General features: G+C 41.5%; 1 protein-coding gene across 2 annotated transcripts in view; it reads right to left on the bottom strand.

The window, feature by feature from the left end:
* The window catches only part of LOC138807212 (ras-specific guanine nucleotide-releasing factor 2), a 216,923-nt gene that overhangs the window by 25,133 nt on the left and 171,466 nt on the right, over positions 1 to 20,324 (bottom strand). For both annotated transcript variants that reach the window (XM_069992805.1, XM_069992806.1), the window contains exon 18: positions 11,926 to 12,032. In XM_069992805.1, coding sequence (XP_069848906.1) covers positions 11,926 to 12,032 — 107 coding nt within the window. The remainder of the gene's footprint in view (positions 1 to 11,925; positions 12,033 to 20,324) is intronic.

Below are 20,324 nucleotides of genomic sequence, written 5' to 3'. Positions count from 1 at the left end.
AATTAGTAGTTTAATCAACAAGCACCTGCTGTGTCCCTTACCAGGCTCAACAGGGGCAATGTTTCTGGGGCCACAGGATGGTAAATGTGAAAGGTCTTATTAAGAAAGATAGAAGATGATTTCCTTATTCTGAGCTCTGGGAAGACTTGTCTGAACAAGATCTTTGGAAGACATGATGAAATCTATCCAGCCTATATTTAAAGAAATATTCCTTCTGCTGATGATATGTAGTTATATAAAACCAAGACTCTGATAGCTGAGTATAAAACATATGAATTTTCCATAATTCCCCATAGGTTTTTACAATGTACAAAGTAGCCTTATGTATGCACTAACTTGTTCTTCAGCGGCCTCCAGGGGAGAAAAGTCAGGAGAACCAGCTTGTAATCTCTCACCATATGGGTCTCTGGGACTATATGTAAGGAGACAGAGATGCTGCGGTGAAACACAGGTCTTCCATCAGATTCTTGCCGCCTGTGCAGAGCAACCTCTCATGCACAACTAGGACTGAACTGTGGGTGAAATACAGGCTCTGGTTCAGCTAATTTGGAGCAGGGACTGAGAGCCTACGTTTCTGACAAGCTCCCAGATGATGCTGTACTGTTTTCCAAGAACTCCATTCTGAGTGGTAATACTTCATACTGTCTTTATTTCTTTTTTTAAAAAAGAAAATATATAAAAAATCAACCTCGACAAAAATTAAATCTTCTGATGTACTACTTGGCCTACATAATTCTATTTTTCACAAATGCATGTGAAATAAGAATTGGTTATTCAAAAGTTCCTCTTAAAAGTATAGATGCTGCTCCTCAATAAGAAATCTAAAGTAGGGAAAACAACATTTGACATATTTTAATAAATTATTTCTATATTTTAATAAATTATTTCTAAGACCGACGGCTTACAGGGGTAGCTAAAATGTTTGGACTGCATTTCACCGCCTGGCTGGTCTCAGGCAGCCTTTGCAGAGGGCAGTCAAGGCCCACCAGATGGCGCTGCTGGGCCACTGTGAGATCGAAGGTGCCACTTCTACCCAACTCTGGCCGGCTGATTGTGGACCCAGGGAGGTTGCCTGCTTAGGCTGTCACACAAAACAGGTTCCAGGAGAGGAACCTGCTGCATCCGAGACCCCAAAGGAACCACTCACAGAACCAAATTATTGAGGCTTTGTTTCACCGTTCAAGAAACAAGGATGAGGAGACCAAGAACTGGATATTAAAAAAAATAAAAATCAACCCATTTTCTAAGGTGTAACCCAGGGGGCTGAGGGAAGAGGAGAGAAAGTCTACATTCCTTTTTTTTTTTTTAAGACCATAATTCCTATTTTTTTTCAATGACAATTATTGAGCAAGCCAATATATGAAAGATCTGGAGAAGAGGCAGAGTACAAGCACCTTCTAGGTTGATAAGCAGATGAGAGAAAGAGCAAGGATTGGAGGATTTCATGTAAATACTGGGAGAACTTGGGCATGCTTTATTGAATCTCAGCCGTGGTTAGGGCCTGGGATCCACCTGCATAGCTGAAACAGCTGTATGGACCAGAGCCCAAGGTGGGCGTGGGGTAGACAGTGAGCAACTTCAAGCAAACACTATCAACTGATAATGTTAGAGTCCTCCAGGGAGATAAGCTGATTATAAACATAACTAAGACAGTGAGAGGTTTCATGCTAGGTTAAGTTAACTACTTTAACATTCAATAGGAAACTTGCCAAGGTTATAAGATGGGAAATTGAGATACGGAAAGTCTAAATGTCTTGTCCAAAGTCATACAGGTAGCAATTGGTAAACTCTGGATTGTATTTAGCAGTCTTGGTCAAAGCCTGAGTTTTCAACTACTACACTACTTCTTTCATTTAAAAAATAAAAGGCAGCTGGTGCAGGTGGCTCACACCTGTAATCCTAGCTACTCAGGAGGCTGAGATCTGAGGATTGCGGTTCAAAGCCAGCCTGGGCAGGAAAGTCCATGAGACTCATCTACAATAAACCACTAGGAAACTGGAAGTGGCACTGTGGTTCAAGTGGTAGAGCGCTCGCCATGAGCTGAAGAGTGCAGGGACAGCGCCCAAGCCCAGAGTTCAAGCCCCAAGACAGACCAAAAATAAATAAATAAATAAAAGGCAATTTTACCATGTTCTCTAGCCCTGTAAGACTAACCAGTGTTGGTAGCTTAGGTATTCTGTTTTATTCCTTGTTTCAGGAGAGCATTGTTTTATTCGTTAATGATTAGTAATATGCTACCTATGGCTAAGGGAGCTCAAGGACATTTAAAACATATGATTCAGTAAACACAGGTGTAAGAATCATGGTAATTGTGACAGTGGTTCTCTCGTAGTAATCAGTACAATGAATTCTACACAGTGGCCAGAGATTTTAAGGGGACAAGAACAACAGTGCTGAAGTAAGTAAAACCACACAAATAATTTTAAAACTTGGAATAAAAGAGTGTTAGAATGCTCTAGACTAGGGTATAACTTGACTTTCAATAAAATGAAAAGAATACTTTGGTTGTCTTTGACATATAAGGAATTTATTTATTTATTTATTTTGTTGGTTGTAGGGCTTGAACTTTGGACTTGGGTGTTGTTGCTGAGCTCATCAGCTCAAGGCTAGTGCTCTACTACTTGAGCCACAGTGTTATTTCTGGTTTTCTGAGTAGTTTATTGGAGATAAGAGTCTCATGACCTTTCCTGCCCGAGCTGGCTTTGAACCGCGATCCTCAGAACTCAGCCTCCTGAGTAGCTAGGATTATAGGTATGAGCCACCACTGCCTGGCATAAGATAAAGAATTTAAGTCATATAAAGATTTAAGTCAGGGGCTGGGAAGGTGACTCAGTGGTAGAGCACTTGCCTTGCATGCCTGAGGCCCTGGGTTCGATTCCTCAGCACCACATAAGCAAAAAGAAAAAAGCCAGAAGTGGCGCTGTGGCTCAAGTGGTAGAACACTAGCCTTGAGCTGAAGAGCTGAGGGACAGCGCCCAAGCCCAGAGTTCAGGCCCCATGACCGGACCTCCCCCACAAAAAAAAAAAAAAAAGATTTAAGTCAGATTCAGGTCACTTCGTACATGGGGAAACTGAGGCAGAGCTGTTGAGTGACCATTTCAAGATATAGGCAAATCAACTTTGATTAGTCTGGGACACTCATCTTCTAATTACTCATGCTAATGAAGTAGAGAGAACAAGTTTTTAACACTCAAATTTTCTTTTGGAGAGAGGAACCTGAGTTTCTCCACTGAATCTCAGTTTAGGGGAGATTGTGATGACTACCTGACAGAGGTGGGTGGGGTGAAGGAGAGGAAGGGAGACAGAGGGAGAAGGAGGGAGAGAGGGAGAGGCAGGGAGAGACTCTGAAGGGCACCTACTCACTTTGCTCAACCCCTGTCACTCTGTGCTGCCTCACTCTCATTGCTTCTGGAGAATTACTGTAAATGAATTGGGGCTCTCACTAGAACAGTAAGAGTGTGGGGATTTTCTAGCACTTTTTATTGCCCAAATACAAAGATATTGCAAAACCTTATTGTGCCACATTATGAAAACAAACAAACAAACCCTAACTGAAAACTATAAAGGAGAGCAACAAATCTGGGATCAAATCCTATAAAACAACACTTGACAAGTTCCAATTTCCAATTCTTACTAGTCATTAATTACTCATCAGGTTTTGTAACCTACTAAGAGCAGTAGATTATGCAGGAAATATTTATCTACACCTAGGGACTTACATTTCAGGTAGTAAACTTTGGATATAATTAGCCCCCAAATATATATAAATACTATACCTTATTGCTGATTGACTCACAAATATTTGTTGAATGAATAGGCAAAGATTCAAGAAAAGGTGTTTTACTTTAAGATGAATGGGTGGGAACGAGCTAATAAACTCTGTGTGTGTGTGTGTGTGTGTGTGTGTGTGTGTGTGTGTGTGTGTGTGTCTGTGTGCGCGTGCGCATGCATGCATGTACGCATGCCCATATGGGCACACACACCAGTCCTGGTGCTTGAACTCAAGGTCTGAATGCTGTCCCTGAGCTTTTATGCTTAAGGCTAGCACTCTACCTCTTGAGTCACAGATCCAGTTCCAGCTTTTTGGTGGTTAACCAGAGATAAGAGTTTCACAGACTTTCTTGTTCGAGCTGGCTTTGAACCACAATCCTCAGATGTCAGCCTCTGAGTAGCGAGGATTACAGGCATGACCCACTGGTGCCCAGCTGACCTAAATAATTCTTAAACTACTGCCTTGAGAAACTAGTTAGCAGATGTGCAGTGGTAGGCTATTAGAAGAAGGCACAATGAAAAATATAGGAGGTATGTTAGAACAAAAGTAACTGGGAAGAGGTAAATGTAATGTAAAATAATTCATCGAGAAGGAAAACACCATGCAGAAAAGCATTGAATTGTTCATATTCCAAACAACAACTGCATTTGAATGCCTCACTAAAATTCAGCTTCTAGTTTGGACAGCTGTGCCTATAAGAATTTTGAATTACTGTCCCATAACCCAGATATCAGATAGTGCCCAAGCTTTCTTCTTCAAACCTCAAAAGAGAATCAGCCAGGTTAAAAAGCGCATACCAGAGAACAAGAGAATTTTTCCAGGGGCTGTGTTTTCCATTAGGTTTTTAGAAAGATGGCTAATGTGTATATATGGTAGCTTTCAAGACAATGATGAAGGCTGGAGGGAAAAAGAAAAGTCTGGAAGGTCCTGCTTTTAATCCTAATGCTTCCATTTTTCTTACTTAAATAATGCCAAGTGTCAATAAAATTATCTTTGCCTTTACCACTAATGCAAACCTTTAAAAAAAAAGGACCAGAAATGTGTTTGTGAAGGGGAAAGTCTGATGCAGAAAGCTACTAGATAAATATACGTTACTCCTTGCCTGCCAAGGAGACATGTGAAGCTTAAAGGAATATGACTGAAATAATTTGTTTGCCAGGAAATCCAAGGAAAACCAAGGAGATGAGCACAAGGCAGGGCAGCAGATGTGGCAGGGCAGTGGGATGGATACAAACCAGTCGATGCATGTATGTAGAATGGGCACTGGCAACCTGATGTGCCTTCAATATGTAAGAACACTCATCCAGGTCTGTCCCATTGAACAAATCCCGTGATGTCACAACACAGGTCTGGCCATCATTCCCCATGCTAGGGATGTGGCTGCAAATCCAGATACTTTTGGTCTCCAGATACTTTTTTAGGGACCAAGAGTGATTATGGGCTGGAATGATGCAAAGGAGGAGAAGCAAGGCCTTCTTATACTCCCCCCCCCCCATCAGAAAGCACTTCAGACTTAAGAACCTCTTAAGTACATCAAATTCCATGTTTTACTTCATTGATTTCTGTCAACAAAACACACCCACCAAAGGTTTGAGACCCCTATTCATTCTACAAGAAAAAGTAAACTTCTTTCTTGGCAACTTAATGTAACGTGAGGACAAGTCCTATCAAGGATATTGGCTTCTAAAATACATGAATCTGGTTCACACTGACTTTGGTAGATGTCTCGCCAAAAACTAAGAAAAGCCTGGGAAGCTTCAGGAAAGGTTTAGGGGGTGACAGCAGGAATCTATCTATCTATCTATCTATCTATCTATCTATCTATCTATCTATCTATCTATCTATCTATCTATCTATCTATCTATCTATCTATCTATATGTAAGTAGTTAAAGGAAGTAGGATTTTCTAACTGAGTTTAGGTTGTTTGTCTAGGTGATGAAGGTCTCTTCTCAGGATTAACAAAAGAAAATCTAGATTATATATCAGGTAATAGATTTGGCTACCTGGGTTTGAACCTGGGTCTTGTGTTTTCTTGGCTTGCTCATTTTGTTGGTGTTCTACCATGTAAGTCAACTAGGCTCTAGTGGTATTGTAACTCCTCCAATCTGGATTTTTGTTTATTATTTTGCAAGGAGTTTCACTGACTTTTCTGCCTGGGCTGGCTTTGAAATGAAGTTGCCCAGATCTCAGCCTTTTGAGTAGCTAAGATCACAGGGGTGAGCACCTGCATCTGGCAGATGAGAACCCCATACAGATCATTTTGCCAGTCTTGCAAATGAGGACTCAAGCGAGCTAACATTTCAAGCAAGCTAAACAATGGGAATGCAGACTTCTATTCAGGGTTCCACATTTCTTCCCTACTAGAGACTTTTGTTTTTACTTAGGGATCTTTGAAGAACTAAAAGGAGCTGTGATGCTCTGGGTACATGCCTAGCCAGAAAGAGACAGGAGAGAATACTTGTGAGGAAAACAGCTCAACAGGCGTCAGCGCAGCAGTGATAGAGATGGATCTCAGCCTGTGCATCCAGGAAGCCCAGGGGACCTGGAGAATGGCAGTGGCTGGCCTATTTAATTGAAACAGACCATTCTTGATTTCATTTTGGCTGCTGCAGTGGAAAACATGGGTCTGTGAACAAACACTTGCTCGTACCCAGTGTGTGTCTAAGAGTTCTTAGCTGAGACACACAAAGATGGACCGTAAGGGGTATAGACAATCAGAAGGGAATGAACACCAGTAAATATGATAACCAGAGAAACAGGTATGAAGCCCATTTATCATTTGGTGAGTTTCAGAGAAGACCATTTTCAAGACAGAAGTCATAGACCACCAATTTGTTATTTAAAAGAAATATTTCATTGCTGCTAACATCTCCCATGGAGACTAGAGTTTCACTGTTTATTTCTTGGACAGTCTCAAGACCCTCATGGGACTTTAGGGGCACCCCAGCAGTGGAGTGAGCTTCATTCCACCTGTTGGAGTGGAAGATTTAGGGTATTGAGGTCCTCAAGAAAAGTGGAGGGGATCCTAGCCCTGGCTAGACTCCAGGGTCTGCTGGATAATCCCTGAACTCAAGAGGTGCAAGTGCGGCCATCAGAGGAGAAAACAGAGCTTTGCCCCACTTTAAACCTCAGCAGAATGAATCCGTATAAATGCAAAGTAGACTCAGGCATGAGAGGGAAAGATTTAGAAATGGAGCAGAAAAGCTTTGCTGGACAAGCATATGAGATTCTCACTACTCTGTGTCAGAAGTCAATTTGTACCCCAAGAGTTGGCTGGCATGATGGAGAGGTTGTAAGACAGCCTGAGCAGGAAACAGCACCGCCCTTTGCTCTCAGAGAGCCACTGAGGCTTTAAGCTTCAATTTTCCATTTGCAAAACAGGGACAATGCCAATAACCCCCTCCCCTCATAAAAGGCGTGGCCAGGAGGAAATAAGCCACCCCTTGAAACCTGGTTACAGTAGCGCCCGCCCGTGGCATAGTCGGTGCTACAATATTGGCTGAAGTTTTAAAAATGGGTCTCTGTCATTCAGGGCCCATCCTTGCAGAGGAAGCTACCTTCTCAGTGCATACGTACGTCCTCAAGTCACCTACACAGCCCCACAGGGCACGACCATAACTAAAATATAAATCTGGCATAGTTGTTTATGGTGTAAACCCAGTTACTGGAGAGGTGGTGGCAGGAAGATGGCAAATTCAAGGCCAATCTGGACACAGAGTTGGTGAAACCCTAGCTCAAGAATAAAATTAAAAGTTGTAGAGTGCTTGCAGGGCAAGTGTTAAAAGGCCCTGAATTCAACCCCTAGTGCACCACACACACACACACACACACACACACACACACACACACACACACACACACACAAACCACCTACCATATCAAGCCTTCAGTTGGCTCCTACATTATTCTACGAGATTCAATAGTTCCTCCTCCTAATTTAAAGACCTAGGGATTTCCCTGGAAATGGATGAGGACTTGGAGACAGGGAGTATAAAGTCCTGAGCATCTTCAGGAAGCAGGGCACAGTGCAGCAGTCTGAGCCCCTTGCCCTGCAAAGAGCTCCAGGGTCAGAGCCCCATACTCTGAGTCGACCCAGGCAACGGAAGCAAGGAGGTTCAGCTTGGGAGTAAAGGGGGGCAGGATATATGGATGGAAAAGTACCATTCGCAGATGGGCAGACACAGGCATGGACAGGAGGGGGGTGAGGACAGGACCGAGCTGGCAGACAGCCACGAGCTGTCAGTGGAGGTGACAGGAGCTGCCTGTTCAGGAGCGGATTGTTTCTTACATATGTCATTTTCCCACCCACATCAAAAACTGTGCTGTGCTTGTCCTGGCTCAACCTCCGCTGCAGATCTGGCACAAAGAAAAACATCTGAACACGACACTCCATTGTGACACTCAATTATGTGTTTTGCTAAATAATGCCAAGAATTTTTTTTAAAGAATAAAATAAAGAGAGACTCCTCAACTGTCAAATAACAAACAGACGAGAGGCGCTGTCTCAACTCACATTTGGGGGGGGGGCTTTGATCCCCCAGATCTTTGATCATGCTAAGCAGAGGCACACATACCAGGCCTACTTTCTCTTCACCCCACAAGCCACCAGGGCATGGATGTCACTTCTCTATGACCTGGGACTGCAGGCTCCAAGCCCAAACTGAGGGGTATAAGAAAGCTTCCTTATAAGGGAAGAGCTGCCATTTCCTCTTTGAGATGCATGTCCCCCGCAGGGACATTGTGTCAAGGTTTTGCTTTTCCTTCCACAAAGCTATGTCCTCTTCCCAGGAGTCCCAGTGGAGCCCACCTGTCAGGCAGTGCTGGAAGAGGAAGGAGACCTCACTTCTGAGCACTGGTTCTAGTTTCCTGGTGGACTTCTGGGTAGTTTTCAAATTAGAACTATTTGTTCATACAGTGACCACTAGTCACCATTAATCAAATTGCAGACAGAAATTCACCTGTTCAGCCATGATAACTGCCTTTCACAGGACTGATTAGCTATAGGTATCTAGGGGCTACTGCATATCTACTATCTTTCCAAATTCAACTGGGCAACGCTCACTGAAGCCCACTGAGGCTTCACTGGCTCACTGGTCAGACAGAAACAAAATATCTGAGTTTGAACTAGACAGTACCTTTATAAGGCTGTGTCCATGAGGAGCAGCCATCTGTAACTCTTTGGGCTTCCAGCTGTCACAGCTGTTCAACATGCAATTTTCTCCACTGCAGCTTGTTTCCTTTAGTTTTGGGGTGATATTGGGGTTTGAATTCAAGGGTTGGCATTTACTAGGCAAGTTTTCTTTTGCCTGGGCGGGCCTGAGCCCCAAACCCTCCTGATAATGCTTCCCTCTGACACCAGATTGACAAGCATACAGCATTGTGCACAACTTTTTTTCTTGCAATGGAATCTTGTGAACTTTGATGTCAAAGTTGGCCTAGAACTGTGATATTCTCAGGCTTAGTCTCCCAAGTAGCTGGGATGACAGGCATGAGCCACTGGTCCTGGCTGTGATTCCCAGTTTTATAGAGGGAGTTAAGGCTTGGAGGAACTGAATCATTTGCTCAGCCACTCCATCATTAAATGCCAGAGTAGAGATTTCAGCTAGATTATTCTTGCCTCCATACAATCTTCTGCTCTCCCTCCAGCATTCCCAGACTTCCCCAGACAGAGATCCTTGCTACACACACACCTTGCAATGGGACGTTTGCAGATGTAAAAGCTTTTTTTTTTTGTCAGTTGTGGGGCTTGATGTTTGGGCCTGGGCTCTGTCCCTGAGCTACTCAGTTCAAGGCTCTACTACTTGAGCCACAGTGCCACTTCTGGTTTTCTGGTGTTTAATTGTACTCTTTTTTAAATAGATCATACCCACAGGCTACCCATTACTTTACATACAAGTTTGTAGAGTTTACAACATTTTGCAAAATAGTCAACTCCCTCTTTTATCTTATTAGCTCTGTACAGGCCTAGTGCATTCGTTATCTAAAGACAGGTCCTCCTGAATGCAAGGCTGGCTAGAACCTTGCATCAAAAGTTGGGGAGAGAATAAAAGAAATGCAAATCAAACAACATTGAGATTCTACCTCACCCCAGTTAGAAAGGCTAAAATCAAGAATCTAATAACAACAGATGCTGGAGGGGATGTGGCCAGAAGGCAATCCTATGCATTGTTGGTGGGAGTGTAAATTTGTTCAACCACTTTGGAAAGTAGTATGGAGGTTCCTCAAAAGACTCCACATAGAGCTCCCCTGTGACCCAGCAATCCCACTTTTGGGCAATTACCCAAACGATCACAAACAAAACCATACTAAGGCTACCACCACAACTATGTTTATTGCAGCATTATTTACCATAGCTAAGATATGGAACCAACCCTGATGCCCCTCAGTAGATGAATGGATCAAGAAAATGAATTTCTATGCCTCCATCAGAAAGAATGACATTGTCCCATTTGTTAGGAAATGGAAAGGCTTGGAAAAAATTATATTAAGTGAAGTAAGCCAGGCCCAAAGGAACATAGGTCCTATGGTTTCCCTTATTTGTAATAACTACTAAACATCTAGGACAAGCAGAAAAGGTCAAAAGCTATGTACGTATGACCATATAAGATGATGTTAAGCAAAATGACCCCCCAAGATAGGTACACAGTGGTTTTTTCTTGCTTGCTATTGTTTTTAAAATATTTATAATGTGCTATGTGATTTTTTTTGTTTCTTTGGTATGTTCCTCCCCCACCATATAACCCCTATTTTCACTGCATTTGATTCTAGTGCCCTGCATCTTATGTTTACATTTCTCTAATTTGGGGAGGAGAAGGAAAAAACAAAATGCTTAAATAGAGACACAGGTTGAGCCATTGTAACAATGATGTACAAGACACTATGTTGAAAATGAACTTTACAATTTTGGCGGTGGGGGGGAGGGGTGGTGTGGAGGTGGGGAGGGAAGGGATGGTAGGGGAAAAACAAAGGCGGAGGCAACAATGCTCGATAGGAAATGTACTCATACCTTGCTCATGTAACTGTAACCCCTCTGTACAGTATTTTTACAATGAAAATCATACATTATAAGAGATCAAAGAACAGAGTTCCCTAGTCTGCATTCATTATATTCTCAGAGGCCTTCACAGGTCTGCTACATCATCCTTGGTAATGGCAGCCCAGTCCATAACATCACCACACGGGTCACACCCTTGAAATTCTTATTGGAGACAGAATTCACAATGAGAAAAGTGAGATTCAAGCCTTACCAACAGTAATATGGAATTTAAAAAAGTTTTAAAAGGAAAAGTAATAGGGGGATCAGGAGATAAAAACTGGGAGAAAACAAGGGAAGAGGTGACACTGTTCAAAAAGAAATGTACTCACTGCCTGACTTACATAACTAATCTCTCTGTACATCATCTCTATAATAACAAATAATAAAAGAATTTAAAAAGTAACATGAAACAAAATAAAAATAAAAAATGAAAATAATACAGTCTATTAAAAGATGTAAAAATTCCATTACACTTCACAAATAAATAAAAATGGATCCTATATGACTAATATCTCAGACTAATAAACCCTTAGTTTATTAAAAAGAGTAGGTCTCAGCCAGGCACAGGTGGTTCATGCCTGTATTCAAGCTACTCAGGAGGCTGAGATCTGAGAATCATGGTTCAAAGCCAGCCCAGGCAGGAAAGTGTGTCTAGAAAGGTCTAGAAAACACTTCTGGACCAGATGCTTGATTATCTTTGGGCCCCAAGTAGTGTTCACCTCCCAGAAAATTCTGTGATGTTCACCTGGGAGAATAAGGGTGCCAGTGGAGCTGGAGATCCTCCGTAGCACAACTTCACTTACAGAGATGACCTTGGAAAAGTGGTCCCTAGTGTGAGAAATAGTGACTCTGCTATCACTGTAGTATGGCAGGTGGTGCTTCCTGGGAGATGAGGGGGGAGAGTATTACTGGTTCACCATGACATGTAATATCATGTCATGGGAAACAGCAGGTGTCAGTGACATGCTTAGTTGCTTTGATTTACATGTCTGTCCTGTTCTTCCCTTTCCAGCTTCCAATTCCAAGGTTGAACCTCTAACTGCAAAGAATCAAGAGACTAGATTAAGAAGTTAAATGTACACTCTCTGAAAATAATTACTGAAGCCTCTGAATTACCTGTGCATGCTTTGAGACCCAGTGACGGAGAACGTTCAGGACTCGATTGGTGGCTGTTCTCCGGATGATAAACTCTTTGTCACATGTTCTCTCTGTGTTGTTAAATCCTGAGAAGGAAAAGGAAAAACATACTGTAGTTGAAGCCAATCCCCAGGGACTTGGAAAAGGTCACTTATTTTAGGACATTGGGTAATGAAACTCATAAATGATATATCTTGGCAGGGAGATGCAAGAGGCTTCAGCCTGGTGAATTCTGCTTACTTATTATACTTTCACTGCAAGTCCATGTCATCCTTACAGGTATAATTACATTCATAATGTGCACATATTTATTAAAGGCCACTAATGAAAGCTAATGCTGCTCTAATGACACTTCCATTTATGCCTGTCCTTTTCTATGATACAAGCCAAAAAGGAATTTTAGCCAAGTATTCAGCCAGCATTAATTTATGCATTTGCCTCAAACAGATTATATAACTAATGGCATTTTGCATATTTTAGGTGGATAAACTCATATCTTGATTTATAGATGATATAAGTACCTTATTGTGCATCCATATATTGACAAGCAGCATAGCCTAATGTTTTATGAATGTGTATTTCACTATTGCTAAAGGTGTAGATTTCAAATGTTTGCAACACAAAAAAGTAGTAAGTTTGTGAGGTGATAGATTCTGTTGAAGACTTTCATTAAGTCACTACACAATGGAAACCCCATAAATATAGAATGCACACAATTATTTGTCAATTAAGTGATAAACATGCAAAACTGCTTGGGCACAAATCACTGTTTTCCCACTCTAGGAAATTAAATCAATATTTTATCAATATTTCTGTCTCTCCCTGTTGAGCCAGAGCACCTGTCTTACAGTAGATGTCATACATGTTTTTTGTCATACACCATACATGTTTTTAAATGAATGAATGTCTAGAGAGTGGAATCTTGCTAAATATTTATTGAATGAAATGTGAATGCAAGGATTGAGTGAATGGCTGAAAGAGCAGTCCTCAGAACTTCAGAGTGAGTTAGAAAAAAATCTATCAGTTAAGAAAGGGCAGAGCCCCCTCCTTCCCTTTAAATGTAGACAGGCATCTTCCACCCACTAGTAGACATTTAAATTCTGTCAAGATGGTGATGATATACTCTTGGCAGACTAAATATATTGATTTTTTTTTTTACTGAAAGCTTGGAAATTGTGAGTAAAATGTACCAAACGTTGCCCTAAATGTTTAGCTGAGTTCATGAGAGTAAGGAACTCTCCAGGGTCAACACACAGGATGATTTGGAAACCAGAATCATCTGGATGGAAGCTACTGCCCCAAATGGGGAGGAAAACTTGTCAGACATAGTCATATGAGATTCAGAAGATCACATTTATGTGGTTAGGGAAGAAGCTACAAGACTTCATAAAGAGTAAGCAGCATGATGGGAACAGAGATTCCTATCTAAAGCTAGAACACTTTAAAACTCACCTACTGAGAAAGAATGGAGTATAGGAGAAAGGAGATAATTTAAAAAATTGTCTGGGGGTGGGGATATAGATCAGTGGGAGAGCCTATTTTGCCTATCAGATACAAGGCTCTAGGGTCAGTCTTCAGCACACTTATTCCTGAAAGAAAAAAATAAATAAAACCTTGCCTCATCCTGGATCACATTAAGGGTTGTGGGGGAAAAAATATCCTGAAAATAACTGCAGGCCCGCCTTGTAGACTGAAGATCAGACTGAATCATTATGGTATGCGTTGCCCATCTAGATGAATGGCTAAAACAAAGATGACCCAGGCTAGCAATGACTCCAGAAAGACATGTCCTGGAAGAATACACACTCAGTCATAGCCTGTGCTAGATGAACATGAGCAAAGCCCTTAAAGAAAAATTCATAATCCCAATTATAAGGCATCCAAACCATTTGCTATGAACTAGGATGAGTAAATACAGCAATTAGGAAGCCACTATTGCTTGAGCCATGCCTCAACTCCATTCATCTAAGTATTTTTTAAATACTTGAAGTATTTTAAAAAAACTCCTGTTTGAAAAGCCTAAAATTAGGATACTTACAAAGACCAAAAATACACAAGTGGGAATTGGAAACATGACAAAAGAATTAAAAACACTTCAGAACTTTGTTCAAGAAGTACAAGCAACTTCTTAATTGCTATTATTACCAGTTTTAAAAGTTTTAAAGCTGAAGTTCAAGATCCAACAGATAAGTAAACACAGACTAAACCTAGCTAAATAGAGAGTCAACAGGAAACATGCTGGAAAATGGATCCGAGAAAATTAACCCTAAAGAAAGTACAGAGAGCTAAAAGAGATGGGAGACAAAAACAAAGAGGAAAAGATACTTTGCCCTCTATATTAAAAAGATAAAGAGGAAAGTCTTAGAAATTTCAATGTGTAAGATGTCCAAAAGATTTTTAAGGGAAAAATAAAACAGAGAAGCCATATAGAGAAAGCATTTTCAGGACCTCATGGAAGACATGGATCTTCAGGTTCAAGAATCATAGTGAATCCCCAGCAGGAAAATAAAATAAAAATCACACCTAGACTAGTTATCAATCTTCAAAGACCATGAGAACATTTATGTTATGTCCCATGGATATATAAATGAAGGAAATGGGAAACGGAGAAAGCATCCCACAAGGGAGCATGATCTAAGCACAGTTCCCTCAACTGAAATGAGAGTGGATGAGAAAGAAGACAGAAGTTTTGCTGAAGGATGAGGTTGAGAGTTCTTGAAACACTGAAGTGGATAAGGCAGAACAATCTCTCCATATATCCAAGTATAAGATAGCTGATTAGTGACAACCGAAGGGTGAGGTAGGAGCAAGGTAGGAAAAGAAAGATGGAGACCAACAGGAAATGTGAAAGGGGAGACGCAGAGCAGGAAAGCTGTGAGCTTTTCAAATGCATCTCAGAAAAAGCATCTCCCTCCACTGGTCCTGCTGTGCATGTGTTTATTTTGAAAGACAGGTAAGAAAATAGAAGGGACTTTCTATTGCTCTGCACTCATGTATGACTTTTAACTATCAGATTAAAGCTGCTTCCAGAGTGATCCGCTCCTTGCAAGCAGCCTGCATCCAGATGTGTGTGTGTGTGTGTGTGTGTGTGTGTGTGTGTGTGTGTGTGTGTGTGTGTGTGTGTGTGTGTGTGTAAAAACTAAGGACAAACACAACCCAAGGAATCCTGTAATGCCCAGCCTCAGGGCTTATAGGAAGAAAGTCACAAGAAAGTAGTTGGAAAGTAGGAGGGGCTTCAATACAAGCAAGCTGATAAATTAAGGCAGCATTTAGGATCATAAACAATGAAGGGACTAATGGTTTGTGCCCCTATTCTCCTTAGAGAAACTCCCAGTGGCTGAGAACCACTGCAAAACCAACACCAAGTCTGTGGATTCCAGGGTGCTTTCAATGCAGGAGCTATCTGCTTTCTGATAGGTTTGCTGCTGGGCAAAGCTGACAGCGCCAAACACAGGACTCAGAGAACACACAATATTCTACCACTTTATCCTCTCCACACGGTGACAAACTTCTAGTTAATGTCTGAAGGAATTGATACCTACAAAAGTACCCGAGTCCCTCAGTTCTCCATCACGGTTGCAGAACTCAATGTCATTTGTTCACTCCACTATCAGACACATTTGGTGGAGACCCTGAGGTCACTCATGTCCCTTAGCCATTCTGGTTTTTCTCAGCCTTTCTATTCCTTTCCTTCTGCTGGAAACACTCTTTCTCAGATAACTGTTTCCTTTGTTGTGCATGTCCCAACTCAAGGGTTTCTTCCTTAGAACAATTTCCCCAAACCCTTAGGACAGCAGTGACCAAGAGATACTAATCAGCTGCTTACACAAACTTAATTCTACAATTTGGTATAGCAGCCCTAAGTCTAAAGGAAAGAAAGGAGTCCAGAGTGATTTCATCAATGGGGCTGAGTTACTGGTGAGAAAACGATGCCATTTTTTGAAGTGGAGCAAGGGTAGATTTGACAGGGGAAAGATACAATTTGGTTTGAGACTCTTTATCTAAGTGGCAATGCCCATGTACCTCTTTGATATAATACCCTGAGGCTTAAACAGACAAGTTCAAGACTGGAAATGTAAACTTGAGAGTATTAAGCATTTAAATTGTTCTTTGACATCTTAAGGTTGGGTGAGTTTGCTTAGGTAAGAGAGTATAGACCAGGGGATGGCCCAACAAGGGCCTGTGGAGATCAGGCCAAGGGGGAGCCAACAAGAAGACATAGGGGAAGAGGGAAAGATAAAAGGAAAAGTCCATACATGTGATCTTGTGGATGTCAAGAGGAATTTTCCCCAAAGAAGTTATAAGTCCTGTGGAACACCACTGAGAGGCTGAGGAAAACAAGGTCTTTGGCTATGGTGAGATGTCAGACATTCCTGACTTGAATCAGTCATTGCAAGGGTGGACATGCACAAGTCACGAAAATGGGATTAGAAAAGAAAGGAAGTGATGAACCAGAGACTTCAGTATGGACAACTCTTTCAAGACATCCTTGCTTTGAACAAGTAGAGAACTTGAGCAGATTGTGGTGAAATGATCATATTAAGATAGATTGGTGTGCTGGTAGGGATAGCTAAATAAAGGGAGAGATGAACATGGAGTGAGAAAAGGTAGTATAGGAGAACAGCCAGGAGGTAGTGGGAAGGACTGGGGTCAGGGTGAAGTGAAAAGGTAGGTCAACCTGGAAGCAGTTCATGGATGGTTCTTCCAAAGTCCTGGGAGAAGCAAGTGGATTAAGTATGGGGTCTGATGGCGGATGACTAGAATGAAAGAGAAAGGCCATCCTTTCCAAGTAATCTATTTTCACTGTGAAACAGGAGACAGAATCATTGCTCAAGGCTGGGAAGGGATGTGGAGTTCTCAGAAGAGAAGAATATTGGAAATGGTCATTCTAGGACATAGGATAGTCTAACAGTACAAACTAACTATTTGAGAGCTGAATTCATAAAACACGTCTAGGCAGAATAACTCTGGAAGGCTGTTGAGAAGATAGATCTACTCTGTCTGAATACCAAGTCCATCTGACAGGTCGATGTTCAGTTATAGCCTGGGCTTCCCGATATGTGTCATTGGGGTCACCCATCAGAACTTGGCTGCAGGTCAGAATTAAGGCATTTATTCTGCAGTTGCTCTCATGGTCTCTGAATAAACACTCTCTTCCCTCCTTTGAAAGTCTATGTGGGGAAAAATCAGTACCATGTGACTGTGTACTGAAATGTACACTGAAACAATCCCAGATCTCACACAGCTTGCAGAGTGATTCTACTTACTTAAGTCAATTAATTTAACAACAATTGACTACTATTCTAAATTTTCACCATCTCTAGTTTTGATACTTTCTTCTGTTTGTGTCTCTACTAAAAATGCCACTTTACCCCTGACCTTAGAGACAGGATCAACAACTTCATCTTTTAGGCCACAAAGCAGGTCCTAGATTAAAGGGTATTAGGTATTGTATGTGGAAACCAGTTTGCTCACTTAAAAATAAGAATGTCTGCTAAGATGATAAGATATGGATTCCTTATACCAACAGCTTTGAATCCTTTGAATACTTGCCTACTGAAGACAAGGAAAAATAACTCACGTGGTACCAGCAGCTGAATTTGGTGTTGCTTTAACTCCACACTGCCAGGATCAGCCCATTCTTTCATCCTCAGTAGACCTCACCCTCTCTGACTAGATGACCCAAGTCACCTCCAGAGGGAGGCATGAGGCCACTTTAACTTCCCTTTCTTCACAAACTGGTTCTAGTTATTGAAAGATCTTGGTATTTCTTGAGCCAGGAGGTTCTTCTTGGGTCATATAAGAAATTATCCAGATGCCTTTGGGGGTCCCTTCCTTAAGTGTCTCCTCAAACAGAGCTGAAGTTTCTTAGCAAACATCTATTGCCTTTCTTCTATCATCAAGTATTTTCATCATCACCACTTCATCACAAGGGCTTTTGACCGACCAAGCAAGGTATACCTCTGCCCCAATGATGCACTGGTGCTTTAGTCCTGATGCTTCTTAGTAAAGTCCGGCCATGCCAATTCCATGTAAATGATTGTGTGCACAAGTTTACACAAGGCCTGTGAGTGAATTTAGACTCAAACTCCATCCTTTGTCTTTGAGGTTCAATCCACTAACATGGAGTCTGAACTGGTTTCCTGGATAAGGCCCAAGGTTCAAAGGAGCCATGGGCCACCTGTCCTGGGAAAGTTAGCAGAGACCTATTTCAATCCCAGGGGTGGCCAGGAACAGAATCAACTCTGCAGGAGCATGTAGGGATACTGGTCTAGACAGCAGCAGCAGCAGTAGTCGAGGTGGTGACAGCACCTAAGACCAGTGGATTGGGGCTATGGATATAGTTACAATATAATACCGATCCTGGAGGAGTACAGCAGCCAGGCAAGAAAGGGCAAAAAGAGCACTGGGAATTCCTGGAAATATTCTTAAGGAATCTTCTGAAAGAGTATTTTCCCATGATGACTGATGCTGATTGCAAGATGGGAGAGGGAGCTATTAAATTTTTATAATTCAAGTGTTAGAAAACACCAGGCCTGGCTTTAAGGTCAAATTTTCGGGACCTAGAACATGGGCTTCCATTTATATTTCTCTTCTTACAAAGTGCCTTATACACACAGTAGGCACTCAGTCAATGTGCCCAATTATTTTTTAGTTGTAACACCTAAAAAAATTCTATTCACCTAAAGTGGACACATATATTAACACAGACTGGTTCCATTTATTGGAAGATCCTGGTATTTCCTGAGTTGGGAGGTTCCTGAACCTCCCTACTTTGGAATTTACCACACTTCTCCAACTCTCCCAGCCTCCCCAGGGTCTGCAACCACAGGACTTGAGGTATTGTAAAGTGCAACTGAGGACTCAGAAGTGACCCTGTGTACAGTTACAAAACCTTTAGCTCCAGGGATACACCCTCCTCCATACAAGGGAAAGGCCACATTACCCCCTCCTGAGGACACCCTCCCTCTAGCTGTCTGGGATTGGCCCAACCTGTCTTCCATGTTCCACTGAGTTACAAAATCCATTTGTATCCTTTCAATGGAAAATGACTATTCCATGTTTAGCAGTAAAAACTTTCAACATAGATTACTAAACATTTCTACTTCCTTCCAGAATCTGTACTCTGTTGGAGACCACTACTTGTTATTGTACGTAGCTGCCAATAGACTCCAGAAATTCCTGAGAATTTCAGTACCCAAATCTGTATTACCATAATTCATTAGACTACATAGCCCTTTTTGAAAAACCACAAATTCTGAAAGTATTTTCTATTTAACTTCCTAAATAATGATTCAGCCATCTAGAAATGATTCAACAGTCTACTAGTACTTGTGTATTTTTTCTAGCAAACCAAGTCAAGCTATTTGGTTAATATAAATACTAATTAATGAGCCACATTGTTTCCTAAATGTTTCCTAAATGTTTCATCATTTCTAAACCATAGTGATTCTGATTTTTTTTTCAACAAGTTTGGCCAATTCTAAGTGCATAAACCTTAATTAATAACCACAGTGGATGTGTTACTTTGGCTAGATAAATAACTTTTCAAAAGTAAACTGGTCTCTTGGACAAGAAGTCATATGTCAAATCTGTGGCACCATAAGCCAGTTTAGCACTGTTTTCCTACATTATTCATGCTAGGACATACCTTGCATTTGTACTTCCCCCAGATCAGAAGCAAAAATGGGTATTTATTCTAAGGTCAGGACTTGATGTACAGTCATCTGCATGTAAGCTCAGACCCTACCGGAACCCTCTAATTGCATGCTTCTTTTGTAGCTAGACCACATACTGAACACACACATACACAAAGAATGCTTTGTCTGAAGATATTCTAAATTAGCGAGTTTAGGGTTGAACACAGTTGCATTGAATTCTGTGAGAAAACCTTTTGTGCTTATTGGACTATTTCATGTTTTACATTTATCCAATGTATTTATATCTGTATTTGAACTAAGATGTCTAGAAAAAGGACACTTTCTTTCATTACCATAAGTGGTGACATAAAATGATATGGGAATTGGCCTATGACATTCAATATTTGGACTTCAAAACCAGGAGCTGCCCTTTCCTGTCAGAAGTCTGAGATGTCTCTGGGACTGAAACACTGAAAATTACATTTCTCATCAGGACTTTCTGAGAAATGTAACTCGGGCTATGAATGCAACTTACAGGCCATTAATGAGATAGGGTCTCTTTTCCTGTCACAACATCCATTGTGGCTGGCAGGGAGGCTGGGACCCTTCTGCAGACATGCTATAAGTATACTGGTGCTGGATCTCAGAGGAGTCTTTGCAGGGCCACAGCCATTTCTGATCACCAGCTGCCCCAGGTCACATCGTCTTGTGTCATTCAATTAAAACAGCATTTTCCAT

The sequence above is a fragment of the Dipodomys merriami genome, unplaced genomic scaffold (assembly GCF_024711535.1).
Source record: "Dipodomys merriami isolate MVZ:Mamm:240054 unplaced genomic scaffold, mDipMer1.0.p SCAF_416, whole genome shotgun sequence".
NCBI classification, from domain to species: domain Eukaryota; kingdom Metazoa; phylum Chordata; class Mammalia; order Rodentia; family Heteromyidae; genus Dipodomys; species Dipodomys merriami.
Note: the sequence above shows the minus strand (reverse complement) of the source record. Positions and strands in the feature narration are given on the sequence as shown.